The sequence below is a fragment of the Myotis myotis genome, unplaced genomic scaffold (assembly GCF_014108235.1).
Source record: "Myotis myotis isolate mMyoMyo1 unplaced genomic scaffold, mMyoMyo1.p scaffold_m19_p_3, whole genome shotgun sequence".
Classification (NCBI taxonomy): Eukaryota; Metazoa; Chordata; class Mammalia; order Chiroptera; family Vespertilionidae; genus Myotis; species Myotis myotis.
The window spans coordinates 104,125,155-104,151,944 of NW_023416335.1; the positions used below are offsets into that span (position 1 = coordinate 104,125,155).

Here is a 26,790-nt window from a genome sequence, read left to right on the forward strand (position 1 = left end):
AACTTTGAATGATAGCCTTTTTCTTTTTTTTTATTTTAACAAAGTTTTATTTTAGTATTAAATTTGTGATGACAGGTATTTAATTCTTTATCTGAAGAAGAAACCTAATAACTTTAATTTCAAAAGAAATTTATGTAACATATGGATGTATAATAGTAAATTTTCACTAATGAGGCCAAGCTCTGCCTGAGGGGCTGAGCTGGGCTGAACTCCCGCCCATTTTCTAGAGTAGTGGATCTCAACCAGGGGTGATCTCCCCTCCCCCTTTCCCGGGATATTTTGACAATGTCTGTAAATAATTTTCATTGTCACAACTGAAAAGGGGGGAGTATGTTACTGCTACTGGCATATAATGGGTAGAGGCTAGGGGTACTACTACAAATTTAAACAGAGTATTCCCCATCAATAAAAAACTTATCCAACCCAAAACGTATGTCATGCCAAGGTTGAGAAACCTGATCTAGAAGAAGAGACTGATGATAATTTAGGATATAATTCTAACATTCCAAGCAGATCAATTTACCAGAATACTCTTGGTCCAAGAGCAAAGCCGGGTGCTATTGTTAGGGCTTATCAATCTATAATAATCTACCCTGAGAAAGGTCTGTAACATTTTATTTGAGGAGATTTGGAAATGCTCAAGTTTAATCAAGATGATGAGAATGTAGTTAATATTAGAGGAATCATGGCATAGTAAAAAACCTTTCCCACACTTTCAAACTTTAGTCATTTAAGTATAACCTTTACTATTTTATTGGTCAAATCCACATTTCTGCTTCATTTTGATATTTTTATTTGGATGTCTCATTTGTTAATTCTGTCCTAAACAATAACAACTATGAAATTGAGGGAAAGATGTTGTATTTTTTCGTAATACATATTAAGATGCATAACGACGCAAATTTAAATACTTTGTGTATTACTTGAAGTTGTTTCATATACCTCAGATGGTTATATATCATACTTTGGAAAAATCAGTTTTATTGTAATGTGCCTGAAGTTTAACTTTTATAAAAGATGGACAGTGACTTTGAGGAAACTAAAAGAAAAAAGAGATTCCTTAAAAGAAAAAGGATTTGCCCAGCTGGTGTGGCTCAGTGCTTGAGCATCAACCCATGAAACAGGAGGTCACGGTTGGATTTCTGGTCAGAGCACATGCCCAAGTTGCAAGCTCGATCACCAGTAGGGGGCATGCAGGAGGCAGCCTATCAATGATTCTCTATCATCATTGATGTTTCTCTCCCTCTCCCTTCCTTTCTCTGAAATCAATAAAAACATATCTATATTATAAAAAGCCAGTGGCCTTAACGACCTAACGCCAGAAGGACCAAACCACTGGTCACCAGGAGGTACATTGATGGGTCTTGTGGTAGCGGCGGCAGGAGGGACTCTGGGTCCCGCTGGACCTGCGGGATGCTGGGTCTCATGTGATTTCCCCGCGCTGGGCCTCTAGTTTAAAAAAGAAAAGAAAAAGATTTTGAAAATGTTTATTAAGCACTTTCCAGGAAAGAGTCAGATCTGAGTACCCTGATCCCTGTTTGTTTATATTCTGTTTGCCAGAGATGGTGGTAGTGTGGTAGAATTTACTATCTGTTTATATGAAATATTTTGTGTTCTTTGACTTATGTTCATCACACATAATGGATTATTCTAGCAAGTTTTTAAATATTAGAGCCATGTCCTGGGTGATGGGCACAGTTATATTCTGGTCACTCAAATAATGTATCTCAATGTAAATGAATAAATTTGGTTATTCCAATTTAAACTAGTCTCTTCTGAAATTAGATCTCTAGGAAGTGAGCTTAAGTCTCAAATGTCAGTATACTGACAATCTGACCTCCCGTATGACTTTGCAGGGCAGCTTTGTGTCTTTAATTTTACTTCACAATAGATAGTGTCAAATGAACATTGTTTGCCAACAGAAATCCCCAGTTTGGGGTGCAGTAAAGAAGGAAATTTTATTCAGTTAAGTAGCTCAGTTTTGACACAGCAAGGGCTATGAAAACAGCAATGCTATTAAGGTGGCCTGGAGACAGGCCCCTCTCAAGCTAGACAGCTCTGCTCTGCCCTCTGCTGGTCTGCTCCACCTTTTAGTCTTTGGTGGAAAGCAAAAGCATTCTTAGAGTCAGAGAGTAGCTGACTTATATAGAGAAGTTCCTGCCTCTGGTCGGGGATTGGTTTGTACTCAAGCAAACGATGACGATGACTCCAAATCCTTTAAGTTTGATTGGACCAGAAAACACTGTCCTGATTGGTCAGAATGGAGCCACTCTGATTGGTTGGTAAGGAAATTGAAGGGGTGTAGCCGCGCAGCTCCTGTTGGATGGGGAAAGCCTCAATCCTACTGGTTGAAATAAAATTCCAGGAACTCCTTTATAAGGCCTCTCAGACTATGCCCGGAATACAGTGCAGGCAGGCAGTTTAATGCAAGAGGCAGGCTGCTTGGTGCAGGCTTCTCCCTGAATTGCAGTTTGCATGAGAGGCCTGTACAGAAATGGCTGCTTGGCTCTGTATTTTTGTTTTTGTTTTTTTAAATTTGAGTCTAGTTAGCCACCAGGAGCCCTTTTTAGTAGGCATCTTCTTTCTCATGGTTCCCAGTAGTAAATCCAAGAAACATAACTCAGTGTTTTATTTAGTCTCTGTCATGTTAGGTTCTCTTAGAATGCTGAGTGTCTAATTAAAATAATTATTTCTAATTAACCAATACTAACCAACTTAATGGAATTGTTGTGAGGATTAAATCAATAAGTACATGTTGAGTACTTGAAAACAGTTTGATTTTATTTATTTCTACAAAGGAATGTCTAATTTACATGATAAAGAAAACATTAATTTACTTTGACCATTATTTATTTAAAGTTAGACTCATGATTGGTTAACAGTGGGCTATTTAAAGCCACCAGTTTTAAGATTGTATAAAGAGTGGAGCAGTAACATTTTTAGTGTAGTTCTTGTGAATAGTTTGCCAGAAGATCAGACTAATAAATGGCTAATTTTTATTGGGGACTTGTTGATGCTGATGGTTCTATAAAGATACATTTCAAACTTTGAAATGTTTGTTTTCTGGTATAAAAATTTTAAAACCTTGGTGAAAACCTAGTTCTGTTCATTGATTTTTTTCTTTTTAACTAATCCTTTCAGGTTTGTGATTGGTTGTACCCTCTAGTTCCTGATAGATCTCCAGTTCTCAAATGTACTGTAGGAGCCTACATGTTTCCTGATACAATGTTACAAGCGTCAGGATGCTTTGTGGGGGTCGTCTTGTCTTCTGAATTACCAGAAGATGATAGAGAACTCTTTGAAGATCTGTTAAGACAAATGTCTGACCTTCGGCTCCAGGTAACTTGTATGGTTGTCTTCAGGATGAAAATCTACTTTAACATAAGCATAGGCAATTTTACTCTAGAGTTCACAATCTTAGTCACTATTTACAGCAAATTCCAAACTTGTATTTGTGAACACACAAGCAATTAGTATATAATACATGGAAGGAGTTAAAGAGCTATGGAAAAAAATGGAGAGTAGGGTAACAGGAAACAGGAGTTCTGGTGTGGGTGGTACAGGTGTAGCTGTAAATAGGGTGATCAGACGGGACCTCATGGAGAAGGTAATGTTCAAACAAAGACTTGAAGGTGACCTTTTGATTCAGTGATGGTGTATGAACTAATGCTAAAAGATTGCTATGAGACTTACACTATGTGAGGTTGGCTAAGAGGCCATCTGTAAAGGCAAACAATGATCTTAAAATTCACTTGACTTGGCTTGCATCTCAGATCACAAGGTGGCATGAAGCCACATACTGAATTTTACATCCTGCTGTCTTGCAGCGATTAATCAAGATTTTAGAGTCCATATCAATTATCCATTCATTCATTTATCAAACATGTATTAATTGTCCACTATGTTGTGGGCCCTGTGCTGGGTACCTAGGATGCAGAGCTCAGTAAGTTTGGGGTCATATCTATTGCTTAAGATGCTTGCAATTCAGGCAGAGGTGCATGTGTGTGAAATGATAATCCCAAAACAATCTACTAAGTGCAAGATAAAGTTATGAGAATTTAGAGGGCATCAACCCAGGTGTGGGGTCACAGAAGGTTGCCTGACAAAGAATGGGCAGACCTTCAGTGATGACAGCCTACCTTCCTCTTATCAAAATCACTGGCTGGCCCTACCTGGTTAAGCTCAGTGGTTAGAGTGTTGGCTTGCAGACTGAAGGGTTATGGATTTGATTCTGGTCAAGGGCATATACCTCGATTGCAGGCTCAATCCCCAGCCTCAGTTGGGGCACGTGCAGGAGGCAACCTATCTATGTGTCTCTCTCACATCAATGTTTCTCTTTCTGTCTCTCTCCCTCCTTCCCACTCTCTCTAAAAATCAATGGAAAAAATAACCTTGGATAAGGATTGACAAAGGAAAAAAAATACCAAAAAATACAACCTTGGGTGAGGTTTGACCAAAAAATACAAACCACTGGCTGAGTAATTGCCCTCTGTAACTCTGAAATCTTTTATAAATACCAGGGGGAAAATGATTGTTTTCCAAATTGTTTCTGTTTTTGTTCGATTGTTTTGTTTTTTAGATCCCTCATGTAAGTGAAGTGATATGGTATTTGTCTTTATCTGTTTGACTTATTTCACTTAGCATAATAACCTCTACGGCCATGTTGTCACAAATGGTAAGATTTCATTTTTATGTTACAGTAATATTCCATTGTATATATGAACCACCTCTTTACTATCCATTCATCTTTTGATTGGAACATCTAATCCATTTATATTTACAGTAATTATTGGTAGGTATGTAGTTATTGCCATTTGATTGTTTTTTGTAGTTCTTCTCTATTCCTTTCTTATTCTCTTGCTCTCTTCTCTTGTATGTTGATGATTTTTCTGTAGGGTTATGCTTGAATTTTTTCTCTATTTCTTGCATATCTCTTACAGATTTTTGGTTTGTGGTTACCATGTCCTTCATATATACCAAGCTATGTTTATAATAGTGTATTTTAAGTTGAAGGTCACTTAAGTTCAAATACATTTTAAAGTCACTATCATTTTTATTCAGCCCCTCCATGTTTATGTTTTAATCATTATTTTTTACATCTTTTGTGTGTGTCTATGTGCTTGTATATGTCCCTTAATTTGCTATTATAATTACATATGATCTTCCTATATTTGCCTTTAGTTTTAGTTGATCCACTGCTTTTATAATGTGTTTGCCTTTGTCAATGAGAATTTTTTTCTTTGTGATATCTTCTTATTCATATTTTAAATTTTTTTTAAAAAAATATATTTTTATTGATTTTCAGAGAGTAAGGGAGAGGGAGAGAGAGAAACATCAATGATGAGAGTGAATCATTGACTGGCTGCCTTCTGTACAGCCCCCACTGGGGATCGAGCCTGCAACCCGGGCATGTGCCCTTGACCAGAATCAAACCTGGGACCCTTCAGTCCGCAGGCTGACGCTCTATCCACTGAGCCAAACCAGCTAGGGCTAAATCTTTTCTTCTTAAAGAAGACTTTTAACATTTCTTATAATACTGGTTTGGTGGTGATAAACTTCTTCAGCTTTTTCTTGTCTGGGAAACTCTTTATCTCTCTTTTGATTCTAAATAATAGGCTTGCTGGGTAGAGGAGTCTTGGTTATAGATCCTTGCTTTTCATCACTTTGAATATTTTATGCCAGTCCCTCTAGCCTGCAGAATTTCTGTTGAGAATCAGCTGATAGTGACTTATGGAAGTCCCTTTGTATGTAATTAATGGCTTTTCTCCTCTTGCTTTTAGGATTCTCTGTCCTTATACCATTTTAATTATGTTGTGTCTTGGTGTTGGCCTCTTTGCATTCATCTTACATGGGATTCTCTGTGCTTCCTGGGCTTGTATGTCTGTTTCCTTCACCAAGTTAGGGAAGTGTTCTGTCATTATTTCTTCAAATAGGTTCTTATTCTCTTGCTATCTCTCTTCTCTTTCCATTCCCCATATGATGCAAATGTTGTTACACTTGATATTGTCCCAGAGGTCCCTCAAACTATATTCATTATTTTGGATTTATTTTTTCTATTTGCTGTTCTGATTAGGTGTTTTTTATTACCTTGTCATCCAAATCACTGATTTTTGATTCTCTGCTTCAGTTAATCTAACTGTTGATTCCATCTAATAAATTCTTTATTTCTGGAGCACCAAAGCCCCATTGAAGCAAATCTTGCCCCGGAGGGGTGTCTCCGGCACAGAAGTTCTCCCACTGCAGACATAGCTGATTCTCACAGCCAATTGGCCTGGAGGTCAATCCCTCCCAGTGTTACCTACAACAATCAAGGCTTAACTACAACAAGACTGTGCACAAAGCCCACAAGGGGGTACACCAAGAGTGTCTACCTCAGGTAATTGGGGAGGCTGAGCCACTGGGCCCTGTAGGACACCTAGTACAGAAAGCCACTCTATCGACACAGCGAAGCATTAAAAAATGCGGAGACAAAGAAACAGGACACAAATGACAGAAATGGAGGAAAACAAACTACTGGATATAGAGTTCAAAACCACACTTTTAAGGTTTTTCAAGAATTTTCTAGAAACTGCCGATAAGCTTAATGAGACCCTCAAGAAATCTAATGAGACCCTCGAGGTTGTGATAAAGGACCAACTAGAAATTAAGCATACACTGACTGAAATAAAGAATATTATACAGACTCTCAACAGCAGACTAGAGGATCGCAAGAATCAAGTCAAAGATTTGAAATACGAAGAAGCAAAAAACATCCAACCGGAAAAGCAAAATGAAAAAAGAATCCAAAAATATGAAGATAGTGTAAGGAGCCTCTGGGACAGCTTCAAGCGTATCAACATCCGTTTTATAGGGGTGCCAGAAGAAGAGAGCAAGATATTGAAAACCTATTTGAAGAAATAATGACAGAAAACTTCCCCTACCTGGTGAAAGAAATGGACTTACAAGTCCAGGAAGCGCAGAGAACCCCAAACAAAAGGAATCCAAAGAGGACCACACCAAGACACATCATAATTAAAATGCCAAGAGCAAAAGACAAAGAGAGAATCTTAAAAACAGCAAGAGAAAAACAGTCAGTTACCTACAAGGGAGTACCCATATGACTGTCAGCTGATTTCTCAACAGAAACTATGCAGGCCAGAAGGGAGTGGCAAGAAATATTCAAAGTGATGAATACCAAGAACCTACAACCAAGATTACTTTATCCAGCAAAGCTATCATTCAGAAGTGAAGGTCAGATAAAGAGCTTCACAGGTAAGGAAAAGCTAAAGAAGTTCATTACCACCAAACCAGTATTATATAAAATGCTGAAAGGTATCCTTTAAGAAGAGGAAGAAGAAGAAAAAGGTAAAGATACAAATTATGAACAACAAATACACATCTATCAACAAGTGAATCTAAAAATCAAGTGAATAAATAATCGGATGAACAGAATAAACTGGTGAATATAATAGAATCAGGGGCATAGAAAGGGAGTGGACTGACTACTCTGGGGGGGCGGGGAAGGGGTGTGGGGGATGCAGGAAGAGACTGAACAAAAATCGTGTACCTATAGGTGAGGACAGTGGGGGGGGGGTGAGGGCAGAGGGGGTGGTGGGAAACGGGTGGAGGGGAGCTATGGCGGGAAAAAGAGGAACAACTGTAATAATCTGAACAATAAGATTTAATTAAAAAAATAATAATAAATTATTTCTGACTGGTTCTGTTTTATGACTTCTGTTTCCTTTTTTATGTTTCCTGTCTTGCTGAGATTCTTACTAAGATCAACAATTCTTCTCTTAATTCATTGAGCATCTTTATAACCAGTTTTGAACTCTGCTTGCCTTCATTTTTTTTGACCATTCTTTCTTTTTTTATTTTTAAAAAATCTTTATTGTTGAGAGCATTACAGATGTCCCTCTTTTTCCCCCTCTCCCCCCTCCACCCAGTTCCCGCCCTACACCAGGTCTTCACCCCCCTATTGTCTGTGTCCATAGGTAATGCATATATAGATATAAGTTCTTTGGTTAATCTCTTCCGGCTTCCCCAACCCCTCTTCCTTCTAAGATTCCTCAGTTGGTTCCATGTTTCCATGTTTCTGATTCTATTTTATTCACCAGTTCATTTTGTTCATTAGATTTCTTGTTCACTTATTTATATTTTTACATTCATTTGTTGATAGATATGTATTTATTGCCATTTTATTGTTCATATTCTTCTTCCTTCTTCCTCCTTCCTCCTTCCTTCTCCTTCCACCTCCTTCCTTCTTTCTCCCTTCTTCTTTTTCCTTCCTTCCTTCCTTCCTTCCTTCCTTCCTTCCTTCCTTCCTTCCTTCTTCTCCTCCTCCTCCTCCTCCTCCTCCTCCTCTCCCTCCTCCTCCTCCTCCGTTTGGTGGTGATGAACTCCTTTAGCTTTTTCTTGTCTGTGAAGCTCTTTATCTGACCTTCAATTCTAAATGATAGCTTTGCTGGGTAGAGTAATCTTGGTTACTGTAGGTCCTTACTATTTATCACTTTGAATATTTCTTGCCACTCCCTTCTGGCCTGCAAAGTTTCTGTTGAAAAATCACCTGACAGTCATATGGGCACTCCCTTGTAGGTAACTAACTGCTTTTCTCTTTCTGCTTTTAAGATTCTCTCTTTTTCTTTAATCTGTGGCATTTTAATTATGATGTGTCTTTGTGTGGTCCTCTTTGGGTTCCTCTTGTTTGGGACTCTCTCTGCTTCCTGGACTTGTGTGTCTATTTCTTTCACCAGGTAGGGGAAGTTTTCTGTCATTATTTCTTCAAATAGGGTTTCAATATCTTGTTCTCTCTCTTCTCTTTCTGACACCCCTACCACGATATTGGTATTCTTAAAATTGTCCCAGAGGTTCCTTACATTATCTTCATATTTTTGGATTTTTTTTTTCTCTTCTGATTGGGTGTTTTTTTCTTCCTCATATTTCAAATCGTTGATTTGATTCTCGGAATCCTCTACTCCAGCGGTCGCCAACTGGTGGTCTGCGGGCCACTGGTGGTCCGTGAGGTCCGAAAGGTTGGTGGCCGCTGCTCTACTCTACTGTTAAATCCCTGTAAATTATTCTTTATTTCAGTTACTATATGCTTAATTTCTGACTGGTCCTTTTTCATGTCTTTGACATTCTCAGTAACATAACTGAAAGTCTCACTAAGTCCCTTGAAGTGCTCATGAAGATCCTTGAGTAACTTTATAACTGTAGTTTTGAACTCTGTCCAGTAGTTTGCTTTTTCCGTTTCTTTCATTTGTGACATGTTTCTTTGCATTTTGGCTGCTTCCCTCTGTTTCTATGTATTAGGTAGAGCTGCTGTGTCTCCTGGAATTGGTAGGGTGACCTTGTGTAGTATGTGTCCTGTAGGGCCCAGTGGCTCAGCTTCCTCAGTCATCTGAGTTGGGTACTCTTGGTGTATCCCTGTGTAGGCAGTGTGCACAGTCTTGTTGTAGTTGAGCTGTGATTGCTGTTGGTGTCACTGGGAGGAATTGACCTCCAAGCCAGTTGGCTGTGAGGACCAGCTGCAACTGCAGTGGTAGAGCTGCTGTGCAGGAAACACCCCTATGGAGTGGGACTTGCTTCAATAGAGCTTTGGTGCTCATTGAGTCTGCCCCTTGAGTGTGTCACTTGTGGATGTGTAAAGTGTAATCTGTTATGGTTTGAAGCTGTCTACCAGGTTCACAGGCTCTAGGACCTCCAGGGAGGTGCAAAGTCAGCCACTGACTTTGAGGGATTTGCAGATGGCTATCATTGAGGCCCACCTGTGAAGCAAGGCACACGGGTACTAGTGCTGGTTCTTGGGCTTTTTATTGATAGGGTTGGTCATGCTGACACCAGCAGCAGCTTGAGAGATTTTAGTAAAGTCTAAAGCCTGAGCCAGGACAGTCCATTCATATGGAAAAGTTACTGCAAAAAGCTTGGGTGGGACTGCAAATTCGATGGGGCAGTCTCTCAGGGAATCACCAACGTGGAGCAACCAGTATGCTCTGGGCTGATGGAGACTCATATATGGCTGCCAGTCAGCAGTGCCACGGGAGAGATCCCAGCCCAAGAACAGTGACCCCTGTGAGCACCCCCGTCTAGGAGAAAACCACCCCCAAGTTCTTGCCCTGATGCCAGACAATCCAGTTCTTCCCTGAATGTGTCTGGGTCCCCCAACACCTCTTGGCTCAGAGGGTTCAAGTTCGAGTGAGTTCATGTGCTGGCCCTTTCAGAGGGACACATCTGTCTCTGGCAGCCTCCGTGTCCTCCAGCCATAATCCTCACTGATTTTTACAGCCTGGACTTATCTTCCCAGCTCTGGAAACCTGGGCTGGGGGGCTGGTGTGGGGCTGGGACCTTTTGCTCCTCAAGGGTGGCCTCTGCAGAGATGATCTCCCTTCCAGTTAAAAAAAATCACACATGGGTGCTGTATCAGCCTATCCTGCACCTCCGCCCCTCCTACCAATCAGTGTGCTTTCTTCTTCTCTAGTTGTAGGACTTCCATTCAGTCAGTTTTCAGGCGGTTCTGAATGGTGGTGGTTCTGTATTTTAGTTGTCATTTTGATGTGGTTATGGGAGGAGGTGAGTACAGGCATTTACCTACTCCACCATCTTGGTTCCTGTCTCCCCTCCATTTTGTTTAGCTCTTTTTCTGGAGTTTTGTCCTTTTCTGTCATTTGAGACATGTTTCTTTGTCTCTTCATTTTGGCTGCCTTCTTGTGTTTGTTTCTGTATGTTAGGTATATCTGCTATGTCACCCAGTCTTGTAGAGTCACCTTTTGTAGTAGGTGTCCTCTGGGGCCCAGTTGCACAGCCTCTCTGTTTACTTGAACCAGGTGGTCCAGTGGGGTTGTCACTTTTGTGGGTTGTGTACTCTCCTGTTTTAGTTGAGCCTTGGTTGCTATTAACACATCAGTGGGTCGGATTGACCCTGAGGCTGACTGGTTGTGAGCTCTGGCCATGACTACAGTTGACCAGCTTTTGTGCAGGAATGTGATCCTACAGAGCAGAATTTGATGTGTCTGACCTCTGGTGCCTGCCGAGTTCACTCTATGGGTGTATTGTTTGTAATGCTAATTGTGCATTTTTCTGGTTTGGTTTGAAGCCGGCCACCAGATGTGTTGGTTTTGGAGCCTTTTCAGGGGGAACTCTGGTAATTGCCAAAGTCAGCTGCTGCTTGTGCTTAGTCCAGGGCTACCTGGTAGGAGGTACACAGTTATCTGTTGTTGGTAGCTGCCTGTGCTGGGCTTGGGAGGGGCCTAGGAAAGGCTATGCTGCAACCCCAGGCTAGCTGCCACCAGTGCCAGGCTTGGGGCCACTTAGCAAGAGGCACACTGAGGCCATCTGCTACTTATTTGGGGCTTATAGACCTTTGCGAGATTTTAGGGAAGTCTGCAGTACAGGCAGAGGCTAGCCGCTTGTGAGGAACAGTTGCTGAAAGAGCTTCAAGAGGTGCACGAGTTGGGTATGGCAGGATCTCAGAGAATCATGAGGAAGAAAGGTGTTATTTGGCTTAATAGAGACTTAGATATGGTGCCCACTGTGTGGGGGAGGGCTAAAGTAAGGAACAGTGGTAACAATGCCAGCACTTCTGTCTGGGAGAGAGCTGCCCCTGTAGCCGTCGTTCTGAAGCCAGACATTTCAATTCTTCCCTGTATGTTCCTGGTGTTTTTCAAGCTGCTGCCCTTTTGTTGGAGCTTAGGGCGAATGCTTGTAAGTGAGTCTGTACCCAGGCTGTTTAAGAGCATGCCTGGGTCTAATCTTCACTGATTTTCACAGCCAGCTGTTGTGGGGACCTCTTGCTTCTCAGGGGTAGCCTCCATACCTGAGATACTTCTCCTGATTCTCAACCCCCCACACGTGGGTGTGCAACCAGGCCATTTTGAATCTGTATCCCTCCTACCAGTTTCAACGCATCTTTTTTATATCTTTAGTTATAGGCGTTCTGTTCAGCTAGTCTTCCGGTGGTCCTCAAGGTTGCTGATCTATAATTTAGTTGTAATTTTATTTTTTTAATCCTCACCTAAGGAATTTTTTCCCATTGATTTTCAGAGAGAGTGGGAGAGAGGGGAGATCGGGGAGGGAGGGAGGGGGAGGGAGGGAGGGAGGGAGAGAGAGAGAGAGAGAGAGAGAGAGAGAGAGAGAGAGAGAGAGAGAAAGAAACATCGATGTGAGAGAGGCACATTGATTGGTTGCCTCCCACATGGGCCCAGACTGGGGCTGGGGATCGAACCTGCAACCCAGGTATGTGCCCTTGCCCAGCAACTGAACCCGAGGCCTTTGGTGCATGGGCCAATACTCTAACTACTGAGAATGCTGACCAGGGCAATTTAGTTGTGATTTTGATGTGGGCATGAGTGGAGATGAACACAGTGTTTACATACTCCACCATCTTGGCCAGAAGTTCATTTACAGTATTTATTGAAGAAAATGCACATAAAAGTGAACCCACCAATTGAAACCTGTGTTGTTCAAGGATCTACTGTAGTTCACTTTTTAAGTTTTGAAAGACTTGTTCCTGTTTTTTCAGGAAGTAGAATACACTTTGAATCCATACTTATATTTAAAAGATCAAAGATGATGGGAGCAGTTCACCAGCTAAGTAAAAGGGTAGAGAGTCATCTCAGCATTAAATTGTGTAAATGTAAATGACCTGGTGATCAACATATACTTTAGCGTAGTCAATGCTAAACATTTAATCTATGCTAACAAAACATGATCCCCATACAGAGGTGTGGGTAGACTGTGTGTTCATTGAGAGGAGTTTACAAAGGCAGGAACATGGTGAAATATGTATATGAGTGTCTTAGCTTTATTGTTTACTAGCAGAATGAAGTGATATTATTTAGTATTCCAGACCAATCATGGAGCTGTTTTTCTCTTCACCCCTACATTCATAGGCTCTATATTACCGGGGCTTTAGTAAAGAAATTAAACTGACTTTTAGGTAATATATTTATCTCTGTTGAGTTTTATTTTTTGGTTGCATGTGTTTTGTTGTTTTCTCTGTTGTCCCAAAACTCCCAACTGTAAACAGAAGTTAGTTACCAGCAATAATTTTGACCTGTCTTTTTCACTCTTTAAGTATTCATTCAGCAAAGTGTATGCTAGCGAAATACCTTTAGTATTAAGTGCAAAAAAACCCTTTTTTTAAATCAGCATCAGCTTTCTAACAACTCAGAGTAGTTAAACTGGACATGAGTTTTGTTAATTGTCTTTAAACTTATTTAGTCTTATATATGTTTCCTAAAACATATTAGTTATTATATAATTAAATTCACATGTAGCTGCATCTGACTTTATGGTAGCTTATACCAACAAACTGCTGTAACTTTTTTATTCTTTGTCTTTTGAAATTTGACTTAGGTCATATGCTGTGAACTAACAAACTCAAAGGTTTGAGGTTTGGTGATGAGATAAAACTGAAATATAGGGGAAAGACAAACAAAAATAGTTGTATTTAAAATAAGACTGTCAAACACTGACATCTGACCAGGTGTATTATTAGACCATGATGTACCATAGCTTGGAGGAAAGTCATCTGGAAAAAGTCAGATTTTAGCTAATCTTAGTCCTTTACTTCCTAGGCAAATTGGAACCGGGCTGAAGGAGAAAATGAATTCCAAATCCCTGGCAGAGCAAGATGCCGCTCTGACCAACTAAGGGAAGCCAGTGTCTCTGATGTGGGACAATTGGATCCTTCATTGGACCAAGGTAGTAAGGATATACATCATAAAGGAAAACGGGGTAAGAAGGTAAGTAAATTAAGTAAAAGAGCAGTGAGGTCTGTGTATGTGTTCTAATCGAAGGTACCTTTAACCAGTTTCAATTATTTATAAGATCTTATCCCCATTTACTAAAAAAAATGGCACAACTTGTAGAGTTACAGAGTGATTACTAGTAAACATAATTAGCAGCTTTAATATTTCCCTTTCCAAGTGTTTGTTACTTAAAGTGATTTAAAAGATATTCTATGTTTTGAGGGATAGATTTTTTTTTGCAACTATTTGAAAGATTTTGATATTTACCTTAATGATGTACATACTTTTTTGTTTTGTGTTGTTCTCAAACACAAACCTTTCTATATACACCAAGATCTTGGGGCTAGGTATGCTTTTTCTTAGACTGCCATTTTTATTCAGTTCCTTATTTCTTGATGGTCAACAAGACAGAGGATGGGTTATTTAACATATTTTGTAGTTATTTAGTGGTTTCTTCTTTCATTTCTTAAATTCTGAGTATATGATCCTATATAATAAAAGCCTAATATACTAAGTGTCCGGTCGTCCGGTCATCCGTTCAACCAATCAAAGTGTAATATGCTAATGATATGCTAAGGCCATTCAACCGCTCACTATGATGTACACTGACCACCAGGGGGCAGACTGTCAACTGATCAACCAGTCGCTATCACGTGCACTGACCACCAGGGGGAAGATGCTCCAACTGGTAGGTTAGCTTGCTGCTGGGGTCCAGCCTATCAGGACTGAGCGAAATAGGCCGGACATGCCCTAAACCCTCCCACAGTCCCTCCCTGGCTGGCTAACCTCCTGCGTCCCACCACGGCCCCGATCATGCACTGGTGGGGTCTCTTGGCCTGGCCTGCACCCTCTCACAATCCAGGACCCCTCAGGGGATATCGGAGAGCTGGTTTCAGCCCGATCCCACAGGCCAGGCTGAGGGACCCCACTGGTTCATGAATTCGTGCACCAGGCTTCTAGTATGCTATAAGTGGTACATCCGGATTAGAGTTAGTAAATATTAAGTGCTAGAATGTTGAGCGCAGTGGGAAAAGTTTAAATTTCTCATTTCAAGTAATTGACCATTCAGTGGGGAGGACCGGTCAGCAAAGAGATCATTTCTGTCTAGTGTGATTATTAGATGAAGGTACATAGATTGTATAGAAAGCTAGGTTGTACCTTCTCTCTAATGTACAACCTGGCCTCAGAAATAAGTGTGGGCATATTGCTGATGTGGGAAGCAATCGGGAGTTTTTACTTATGAGTGGCTTTTCGCCTGTGTAGAAGTTTTTAAGTGAAGTTCTCTTTGTATTTCTGTTGAGAAGTTTGGTTTTCAAGTTATAAGGTCTGAGTTAACTTGTTTCTAAGTTCTTAGAATGAATAAATTTAGTTTTGAGATTTTGAGTGTTGGCTCTAGCTCTCATAATAACTGTTGAATAATCAATGTACAGGTATTTCTGTGTTCCCATTTCTATTTAAATGGAATGGCAGGTTATTTTGTGTTTATATATTTTTGCTTGCTTTTACTTGATTTCTGTCAAAACCAGTTTATTTGGATACATCCTTCCTCACTGATTGAGTCATTTAACAGAAATCTTCTAACCATGTACATACTAATATCTAGGAGTTTATAGCAGAGTGAAGGAACTCATAGTTAGTCAAGAAAAGAAAAATGTCCTTTTAAATATGATTTGATAAATGCTGTACTGGAGGTACGTTGGTTTTTAAGTCTTACTTACCACTGGGACTATATATAAGACCAGAAAGTTTTCAACTTCATGGCAGTTATGGTATTGCACTTTATACTATAAAATGTAGTGGTAACTAGTTTGGCTGGAGATATTTCATTATTATATCTAATATTTGTTGTTTTAATATTTTAGTACATAAAACTTATAACTTCTTCCCCTTAGTACCTTTCTGTTTCACATTTGAAACATGTTTACTATTCAGGGTAAAGGTACTTCAAGTGAAGAAGTGAATCTGAGTCACATGGTACCCTATGAGCCAGTTGCAGAAGAAAAAGCAAAGGAATTACCTGAATGGAGTGAGAAAGTGGCTCAAAACATTTTGTCAGGTATAACTTTTTCCCCTTTAATGTGAAACCTTTGGGACCCATAAAAGAGTATTTAGGAAGATAATGTTTTATATTTTGGTTCTAAATGATTAGTTTATAAACACTTAAAACAAAAATTGAAGGAACATATTGACATATAGGTGTAAGTTCTTTTTCATTTATTCTCTTTTATTCTTGGGAAAATTGATAGTGAAAAGCTTCAGGAATCTCCAAACAGTTCTGAACATAAAATTAGTTATTTTCCATTTCCCTTTGAAATTTCCTTTTAATCCTTTTATTCCCGCCCCCCCCCCCCCCCGCCCCTTTCCTCTCCACAACCAAAAAATGGTAAGATATTCATCTGTCTTTGGAAGCAAAGCGGCACTCCCTTACCACACAGATGTGCAAGCATGAGAAGATATAAGGATTACAGCCAAGCTGTTTGGAGAGTAGTCCCTACTATTTAATTGTGGTTACAATGGGCTTCAGACTAATTATTTTAAAACCAGAATGGTCATTGCTGATATATATCTTTCTTTTCTTTTTTTTTTTAAATTAAATCTTTATTGTTCAGATTATTACAGTTGTTCCTCTTTTTTCCCCCCATAGCTCTCCTCCACCCAGTTCCCACCCCACCCTCTATCCTTACCCCTCCCACTGTCCTCATCCATAGGTATACGATTTTTGTCCAGTCTCTTCCTGCACCCTCACACCCCTTTCCCCCCAAACATTGTCAGTCCACTATCTTTCTATGCCCCTGGTTCTATTATATTCACCAGTTTACTCTGTTCATCAGATTTTTTATTCACTTGATATTTAGATTCACTTGTTGATAGACATGTATTTGCTGTTCATAATTTTTATCTTTACCTTTTTCTTCTTCCTCTTCTTAAAGAATACCTTTCAGCATTTCATATAATACTGGTTTGGTGGTGATGCACTCCTTTAGCTTTTTCTTATCTGTGAAGCTCTTTATCTGACCTTCAATTCTGAATGATAGCTTTGCTGGATAAAGTAATCTTGGTTGTAGGTTCTTGGTATTCATCACTTTGAATATTTCTTGCCACTCCCTTCTGGCCTGCATAGTTTCTGTTGAGAAATCAGCTGACAGTCGTATGGGTACTCCCTTGTAGGTAACTGACTTTTTTTCTCTTGCTGCTTTTAAGATTCTCTCCTTGTCTTTTGCTCTTGGCATTTTAATTATGATGTGTCTTGGTGTGGTCCTCTTTGGATTCCTTTTGTTTGGGGTTCTCTGCGCTTCCTGGACTTGTAAGTCTATTTCTTTCACCAGGTAGGGGAAGTTTTCTGTCATTATTTCTTCAAATAGGTTTTCAATATCTTGCTCTCTCTCTTCTTCTGGAACCCCTATAAAACAGATGTTGGTGCGCTTAAAGCTGTCCCAGAGGCTCCTTACACTATCTTCATATTTTTGGATTCTTTTTTCATTTTCCTTTTCTGGTTGGGTATTTTTTGCTTCTTCGTATTTCAAATCTTTGCTTGATTCTTGGGATCCTCTTGTCTGCTGTTGGATCTCTATATATTATTCTTTATTTCTGTCAGTGTATGCTTAATTTCTAGTTGGTCTTTTTTCATATCCTCCAGGGTCTCACTAAATCTATTGGCAGTTTCTAGAAAATTCTTGAAAAACCTTAAAAGTGTGGTTTTGAACTCTATATCCAGTAGTTTGTTTTCCTCCATTTCTGTCATTTGTGACCTGTTTCTTTGTCTCTGCATTTTGGCTGCTTCCCTGTGTTGATAGAGTGGCTTTGTGTGCTAGGTGTCCTGTAGGGCCCAGTGGCTCAGCCTCCCCAATTACCTGAGGTGGACACTCTTGGTGCACCCCTTTGTGGGCTTTGTGCACAGTCTTGTTGTAGTTAAGCCTTGATTATTGTAGGTATCACTGGGAGGAATTGACCTCCAGGCCAGTTGGCTGTGAGAATCAGCTGTGTCTAAGGTGGGAGAACTTCTGTGCTGAAGACACCCTTATGGGGCAAGACTTGCTTCAATGGGGCTTTGGTGCTCACTGAGTCTGCCCCCTGAGTGTGTCCCTTATGTTAATCAGCTTAACAATAACCCACAACCGTCGGACCAACTAGAGTGTGTCCCTTATGGATCTGCGGAGTTGTAATCTGGATGGTCCCACTCTGACCACTGGGTACACTGGCTCTTGGATCTAAGGAGGTGTTAATTTAGCCTCTTCCTGAGGCTATCCAGCAGGAGCTACGAAGAGATCTGCAGATTCCCCTTCCTTGTTTGGGGTTTGGAGGTGCTCAGATGAGGCCCAGCTGTGAAGCAATGCAAGCTGCTGTGGGGCCTTGGGCCTTCTTTTGGAAGCCCGGGGTCTCTCTGATCTAGCTGCAGTTTGTTAGTTAATTTTCAGATTGCAAAGGGCCAGGGCATTCATATGCAAAAGCCTCTGCCACAGCTTGGGTGGGGCGGGGTCTCAGGGAATCAACAGGGAGGAGCAAGCAGCTATGGCTGATCCTCAGCCCTGCCCTAAGAGGCCCCGAATCTCAGTGTCCTGCTAATCGCTGCAAGCACCTCTGAGAGAAAGCCGCCCTCGAGTTCCACCTGCTGCCAGACAGTCCAGTTTCTTCCTGTATGAGTCTGGGTCCCCAGAGACTCAACCAGAACTGGAGTTCAGAGCAGTCGGGGGCTTGTGACTCCCTCCCGATTCAAAAAGACAGCCGCGTCCTCAGTTGCCAGCCCCTTTCCGCACGCTCGAGCCTCCGTACCTCTGCACTTTACTTCCGCACCTCCTCTGAATCTCAGTGTGCCTTTCTCTTTCCTTCTAGTTGTAGAATTTCCACTCAGCCAGCTTTCCTATAGTTCTGGATGATGTCCGTTTTGTCTTTTAGTTGTATTTTTGAAGTTGTTGTGGGAGGCAGCAATTTCGGGTGTTTACCTATGCTGCCATCTTGGTTTCTCTCTCTCTTTCTTTAATTAGTTAACATTTGAGCTTTTCAACTGTAATAGCTCTCAGATTTAGACCACCTACTTTAGTTTAAAAAAACATTGCCAGTCACTATTCAGTAAGACAAATCCATGACTCAATAATGGGATCTTCACCAATCATTTAAAAGACTATTGATACAGGTTTTCATCTTGTAGTAAAAATTCATTAAACTAATAAAGTTGTAGGAAATTGCCAACATGAAACCACCAAGCTAAAATAAGTGAAAAATAACCATTAGTTGGGAGTTAACAAATTATTTTACCCAGTTTCAAAATGCTGCTTGAATCAAGAAGAAAAAAATGAAGCCAATTTTTAAAAATATAATTGTAACAGTTAAAATTGACACTTGAAAGAGATTTTCAAAGAAGTTGTAAAGAAAAACCTTTACTCTTACTACCTTGCCCCTTACCTTTACAGGCTGCTAAGCTGTTATTAGGTCAGTATTCATGTGTGCCTGTATCCACACTTATGTAGATAATTAAATTCAAAGGTCATTTTCTTAAGTTGTTTGAGTTTATACTGCTATAAGATTGTCCATTTACTATCACTTTGTAACAAATCATCCCACACCGAATCTCATGAAATGACAAACATTTTTTTTTATGCTTAGGAATTCTTTGGGCCAGGTATTCAAAAAGGTCACAGCAAGGATGGCTTATATCTGCTTCATGATGCTAGGGCCTTAGCTAGGAAAACTCAGGCTGACTAGTAACTCAATAACTGGGGGGCTGACATCATTTGAAGCTCCTTCACTCACACATCTGGCATCCAGTTTGGGAGAACTCAAAATCTAGGACTGCCAAAAATAGTGCCTACACATGGCTTTTCCATGCAGCTTGACTTCAGCATGAAGGCCTTAAGCTGGTCTGGCTTCTCTGTGGTAGCTCAGAGTTTCAAGCATGAATGGTCCAGCAAGCAGGCAGAAGCTGCATTACCCTTTCTGACATTTTCTTGGAAATTTCCAACGTTACTCATTACAAGCAAATAACAAACCTGTCTAGGTTCAAGGGGATGTGACATAGATTCCACTTCTTAATGGGAAGAATGTCAAGATTATGTTGAAAGAAAATGTGGAATAAGAGACACTGTTTGGGGGCATTTTTAGAAAATACCACATACCGCAAAGTCTTAGGCCTCCAAGGTACTACACAGATTCTACAGGCTAGTTCTACTCAAGGAAGTGAAGCATCTTTAGAACCATCTAATCCTGGGGAGAGATCTCTTTAGAGCTTTCAGAAGAACTCTCAGTGTCTTCAGGCTTGTAACTCTTTTCTTTTTCATGCTATACCCTGAGGGCTAGAGATCTAGGAATTCCCCTAACAGTTGGTGACATTAAAACCATTTAAATGCCAATCAGAGTATATGTCTCTTATGTGCTTTTTAATAAGTGGATGAAATACCATTAGCTCACCAAATACTTAAGGCTCAAGTGACAAAGAGGTGCAGAAAATACTAAAGATTTACTCCAGGGAAAATTATCTGGTTTGTCAAGAGACTATTTCTACCTGACTCATGCAGATTCTGTACAAAGATGAGTAACCAGGTATCGAAATTGAGCTCATTCATCATAGCCCAAGATTGATTCCTGTTCACTTGTCAAAGGATAAGTAAAATTAGTAAAATTTATAGTCTTGTTTTAAAAATGTAAAAGGTGAAAAAAGTTAAATAACTGCTTAAAATTTACCTGTGTAGAATATTGGCTTGAGAAGTCTAGACTTATGTTTTAAAAAGGCAGCTATCAAACATTTTAGATGGAGTAGAGTCTAATAAGCTAATTTGGGAGGAGGTAGAGGATTGGTGATAATAGACTGATTTGAGTTACATCATTTTAAGTCATCTGCCAACCTCTCACTTATTCAGCAAACATTCATGGCTGGCTATATCTTAGCATTAACTGGGTGCATAGGATGCAAACATGGATAGAATAAATCTATATCTGGCATTATACATGCCATTTAAAAGCTCTTAATGGCTACTAATGAAATGCTATATTCCTTATCTTCTATTGCAATGTCTACAGTTTGAATGTATTTATCACCTCTGTTATGCTTCTCCATGGTGATGGCTTATTTATAATTTGCATCTAGTATTTCTCATTAGTCCCATGACTTTTCATTTATCTCATTTCCATTTTTTTTTTCTCATTCATTAATGGAATTCTTCCCTCATTTTTTATAGAGTTGCATCATAGTTGTTTAGTCTACTTGAGCTCTCCTTTGTTTCATTGTCACTTATTTTATGGTATTGTTGTATTGGAAATCAGTGAGCTAAACAAAGGATGCCTTAATCAGTAAGCCAAATTTGGAGTCTTTATTATGCCAGTGGTCTGAGGAGTTGCCTCTCAAAGTCTTGAGCCAAAAAAACATGGAGGAAATTTTCCCTTTATACTTCCCCATTGTCTTTGTCTCCCAAATATGGGATGGGACTTCCGGACCTTTCATGGCTTTGAAAAAACCCTAGTGCTGGGATGGGGCAGTGAGACTATATCTCAAGGCCTGGCCTGGTGCTAGTATTGCTAACTCCGTCTGGGGGTTGTATTGTTCATGGTTTATGGCTTTTCTAAAATGGGAGTAGTGCTTAAGTAAACAGGTCTTGCAAGACAGGACAATTAAGAGGGAGCAGTGACTAGAGTCAGACTGTAGGCCGATAGAATGTACATTAGATTACTGGCACAGACTCAGAAGGACAGGATGGAGTCAGGCCTTTCAAGGCCCATTTTTCAGTATCTCACTCTTCCTCTCTCAAGTTCACCTGGTTTTTACTTCTTAAAACTTCTCAACCTACAACTTAACTCTAGAAACACATTTTTTTTTTTTTTTTTTTTTTACTAGACATCTTCAATCCCTTTATTGTTATGGGAACTCATGGATGAAACCTGTTTGCCTGAGTTTGAGATCTGATCCTCTCCCAAGGGTAGGACACTGGTGGCAGGGTTAGAACTGAAAGTAGACATGTTTACTGAAACAGGAAAAGAAATATATCAGTTTTTCTAATCAGTTATATTTGGCATATTTTGTTGCTAGTGTTTTAAAATAGTTATGGTTTTCACATGATCACTGGATACTTGCTCATTCATAGGCTGAAGTAGTAAGAACCATGCAACAGACCTAGGCAGGACATAAGTATTTTACATGTCTAATTTTAAAAACTAGATTCAGGGTATTGCTAAAAAGGATATAGTTAAAATTATAAGCTCTCTCCAGGGCAGGGTAACACTTTCCGCCCCCTCTTAAGAGGAACCTTTCTCCTTGTGCATTTTTTCTTGCTTCTCCCATTTCCTTCCCACTTCTTCACCCACATGCCCCTTGGGGGCCTATTCACTAGAGAAGTCTCTGCCATCCTGCTATCCCTCTGACAGTCTCTTTTATTCATGCTGCAAGAAGCCCAAGGAAAGCAAAGGACTAGAGCAGCCGTGGGCAAACTACGGCCCGCGGGCCCCGTTTGAAATAAATAAAACTAAAAAAAAAAAATACCGTACCCTTTTATGTAATGATGTTTACTTTGAATTTATATTAGCTCACACAAACACTCCATCCATGCTTTTGTTCCGGCCCTCCTGTCCAGTTTAAGAACCCATTGTGGCCCTCGAGTCAAAAAGTTTGCCCACCCCTGGACTAGAGCCTACTCTCATAAGAAATAGTTACACCAACTAGGCCTCTCAGTTTTCTTCTCTCTAGGTTTTTTCTTCTCATGCATTCCTTCAGTGATCTCATGTCTTTGTCATTTACGTTTATGTTGCAAGCTAAAAAGTGCTGGGACTCAAAGGTTTGGGTTTAAGATTGAGGGAGCAACAGGGCCCCCTGTCTTATGCCTTTAGACTAAAGCAAGCAAGCAAGAGTTCTGCTTGGTGTTTGAGATATAGATTCTTTGGTTTCCAGTTAGCATTCTTTGTGTCTATTACCCTAAAGGACTCCATGGGGAGAACATGGTGCTTGGACTAAGGCAAAAAGAACAAGGATATCTGAGTCTTCTAGCCAAATACTATCTTAATGGCACCACTACCCCAAATTAGTCCCTAACAATAGTATATTGTGGTACACAGATACACCTATAAGCTGCAGTGGCAGCAAACAGTGGTACAGAATTCTTATTGAGTGGTATAAGCATTAAAGATGAATTTACTTAGTAAATGTGTATATTCCAGACAGAAAACTGTAAGTGCAAAAAGTTGGCTTGAAAATTTATGGCATGTTTGGAATCTGATATTTGAACTCCTTGGATTTTTTCCTGCTGATCAGTTAGTTATTAAAGGGTTTAAAGGTATAATCACCCTATAATATTATGCATTTTAAAATTATCTTTTAAAAGGTGCTTCCTGGGTAAGTTGGGGTTTAGTTAAAGGTGCTGAATTTACTGGCAAAGCAATCCAGAAAGGGGCTTCTAAACTCCGAGAACGGATTCAACCAGAAGAAAAACCGGCGGAAGTTAGTCCAGCTGTGACCAGGGGACTTCATATAGCAAAGCAGGCTACAGGAGGAGCAGCGAAAGTCAGTCAGTTCCTGGGTAAGATGATTTTAGATGGCTTTACTTCTTTTCAGTTAAATGACAAATAATCTCTTAATTCAAGTTAATCTGAATGCTCAATTTAGTTTATCTTTAAGAGTAAAGAATTAGAACAAAGCAGTTTCATCTTTCAAGTCATAGTTGAATCTATAGACCAGCAACATCAACCTATCAGAGCCTTAACAATATTTCTGAAATTGACATACTGATTCAGAATCTGCATTTTTATGAGCTCCCTAGGTGATTTTTACTTGCGTATAAAAAGTTTGAGAAACACTGGTTAAAGGGTTGTTTTGATCATGTTAGAGAAGAGAGCATCTGTATCTTTGAAAAGGAATGGTCCTGAATATGTGTTTACTATCCTTGAATATGACACATTTTTTAAATAATATTTTTTATTGATTTTATTTTCTATTTTTAATATATATATATTTTTATTGATTCGGGGAGGAAGGGAGAGGGAGAGATAGACGCATCAAGCATTGATCAGCTGCCTCCTGCACAACCCCCACTGGGGATTGAGCCCGAAACCCAGGCATGTGCCCTGACCAGGAATCAAACCATGACCTCCTGGTTCATAGGTTGGTGCTCAACCACTGAGCCACACTGGTTAGGCAAATATGACACATTCTTTTAAGGACTGTTCACTGCATGGTAGTTGAGGGTCAAGAGAAAGGGATATATTGTTTGAATAAAGCTGATTTAGTGATTCTGGTGTCAGCCTTCCCAAGCAATATGCTTCTACCTACCCTTCTTTGACAACTCTAAAGTTTGGTATTTTAAGATAGATAGCTTCTTAGAGATTATCTTTAAATTTTTTAAGATTGTCTTTTTGTTATCTAGTTTTCTTTTGAATCAGATTTTGGTTTGTTTACTTTTATGTAGATTTAAATACTTTACTACTATTTCAGTGAGATATCTGTGGACATGGAGAAAAAATACAAATACCCTTAGCTGGAAAACCTGAAAGGTGGATCTACCATCTTGCATTGCAGCAATCAGATAGAAAAGGTAGATCCTTCTCTCTTTTTTTTAAAAAAAATATATATATATATATTTTTTTTATTGATTTTAGAGAGGAAGGGAGAGAGAGATAGAAATATCAATGATGAGAGAGAATCATTGATCGGCTGCCTCCTGCATGCCCCCCACTGGGGATTGAGCCCGCAACCTAGGTATGTGCCCTTGACTAAAATGAAACCTGGGACCCTTCAGTCCTCAGGCCGATGCTCTATCCACTGAGCCACACCAGCTAGGACAGATCCTTCTCTTTTAAGCTAATTGCCAAAAAGAACATATATTTGAAGCAGGATTCAAAGTATCAGTAGGCTCTGAAGACACATCCTTAAACCAAACAATAGACTTTGTTTAAAAAATAGCCAGCCTTGGTTCTTATCCTTAAACAGAAATGGTAACATGCAGTAAAACAACTTTAGATGCTTGTGTAAGAATTTTATTAAAGTAGAGTGGTAAAATCAAGGGAAGAATACATTATTTCAAAAGTTGGGTTTTTTTTTTATGATTATGTAGTTGATGGAGTTTGCACTGTAGCAAATTGTGTTGGGAAGGAACTAGCTCCACATGTCAAGAAGCATGGAAGCAAACTTGTTCCAGAATCACTTAAAAAAGACAGAAATGGGAAGTCTCCCCTGGATGGTGCTATGGTCGTGGCAGCAAGTAGTGTTCAAGGTAACATAAAGGCCAGAAATTTAAACTAGGAAAGTCTATTTGCTATAGGCTACTTTTACTTACTTTTAAATATATTTGCAGGATTTTCAACTGTCTGGCAGGGATTGGAATGTGCTGCTAAATGCATTGTTAACAATGTTTCAGCAGAAACAGTACAAACTGTCAGATACAAGTAAGTTGAATTTTATATTTTTAATTTGTATTTATTTATTTTTTTTAGTATTTCTTACTGATTTCAGAGAGGAAGGAAGAGGGAGAGAGAAATATATAAACATCAGTGATGAGAGAGCATGATTGATTGGCTGCTATCTGCATGTCCCACACCTGAGGATTGAGCCCATAACCCAGACATATGACCTGAGCAGGAATCAAATTGGGATCTCCTGTTTCTAGGTCAATGCTCAACTACTGAGCACTGACCTACCAGGCCAAATTTTAATGATTAAATCTCTTACAGCATTTGTAAAATCCAGCACAGTTAAAATGATTATGTAGTTATCTTTATTAAGTATCTGAGACCTTTTTTTTACTTGTTATTTTTCTTAAGGAGAAGAATATTTTTAGCAAATAATAGAATTACTGTGATTTTTGCCTTACATTACTAATTGTTATAAATAGCTTTTCATCATTAATGCAAAAGAATAGATTATTTTTATAAAGCCTGGAGTTTTTGTATACCTTATTAACTTCATGTTCTTGATGGGTGATGTTTGTCTGTAGTTTTGATAGGAAAATTGAATTATAATTAAGCTATCGTGTCTTGTAAATATTAGCTCTTTATGTATATCTTATTTGAATCTACCACTATACATTTGTATTGGAATGGACAGATTGTATGTCTTCTATTACATATATTAACTAGGGACCCAGTGCACAAATTTGTGCACCTTGAAAGGAACTGTGGGTTGCAAGGCTGCGGTGGGCATGGGCAGGTTTTGGCCCATCCTCCATGCCCCCGTGGAGCCCCTCCCGTTGTGGCCCCTGGTCCCCTGTCTGCTAGCAGCCCTGCTTTCGCCACTGCCGCTCCCACGCGCTAATGGTACTGGCTCCGCTTGCACCCACTGATGGCACGGAGCAATTGGGGCCAGCACCAGCAGTGGGTGCAAGCGGGGCCAGCGCCTACAGCGGGTGTGAGAGGCGGCTGCCGGCCCCGATCACCCCTCAGGAGTCAGAGGAGGTGGAGAAGCCATGAGGGGCGATCGGGACCAACAGCCACCTCTTGCACCCACTGACGGTGCTGAGCGATCAGGGCTGGTGCCGGGCGCTGTCAGTGGGTACAAGTGGCGGCTCCAGTGCCGGCAGCGGGTGCCAGCGGGGCCGACGCTGGCAGCAGGTGCAAGCACCGGGCAGGACCGTGGTGCATGGGAGCAAAGAATTTTTAGTAACCACCAGAGGCTTGCCCCGATAACAGCGACCGGCGCCCTGCCTTAGCCTGGTGCCCCCGCTCACCTGCTCCATCATCCCACCGCGGCCAATGCCCACCATGTTCCCCGCTCTGCTGCTTGCTGCCAATGCACTCCATGTTCCATGCGCGCGCCCTCTGGTGGTCAGTGCACATCATAGCGACCGGTTGTTTGGTTGTTTGGTCTATTTGCATATTAGCCTTTTATTATATAGGATGAATGGACAGAGAAGTTAATGATTTGCCCAAGCTCATCTGATTAGTGCTGTTATTAAAGATGAGACTTAAAACAGGATCTTCTGATTTTGCCTCTTTATTCTGTTTTTATAAGTACTAGAAGAATCAACTTCTAAAAATTTAATCTAGTATAAAGGACCTCAGTTGCTTTCTTAGTTTTGAATTAGTTTAGATCTTAATATTGAATGTTTTTTAAAGAAAAAAGTAATAATGGTGTTCTCAACTCTTAGCTACTTGTGTT

At 40.1% G+C, this 26,790-nt stretch overlaps 1 protein-coding gene across 4 annotated transcripts in view; it reads left to right on the forward strand.

The window, feature by feature from the left end:
* SPART (spartin) overlaps positions 1-26,790 on the forward strand; it is a 67,250-nt gene that overhangs the window by 26,088 nt on the left and 14,372 nt on the right. For 2 of the 4 annotated variants that reach the window (XM_036296932.1, XM_036296933.1), the window contains exons 3-8: positions 3,142-3,339; positions 13,554-13,721; positions 15,660-15,783; positions 23,027-23,221; positions 24,752-24,910; positions 24,992-25,082. In XM_036296932.1, the coding sequence (XP_036152825.1) occupies positions 3,142-3,339; positions 13,554-13,721; positions 15,660-15,783; positions 23,027-23,221; positions 24,752-24,910; positions 24,992-25,082 (935 nt within the window). Of the gene's footprint in view, positions 1-3,141; positions 3,340-4,579; positions 4,589-13,553; positions 13,722-14,343; positions 14,416-15,659; positions 15,784-23,026; positions 23,222-24,751; positions 24,911-24,991; positions 25,083-26,790 lie in introns of all 4 variants that reach the window. The other 2 variants (XM_036296931.1, XM_036296930.1) reach the window with 2 other exon arrangements.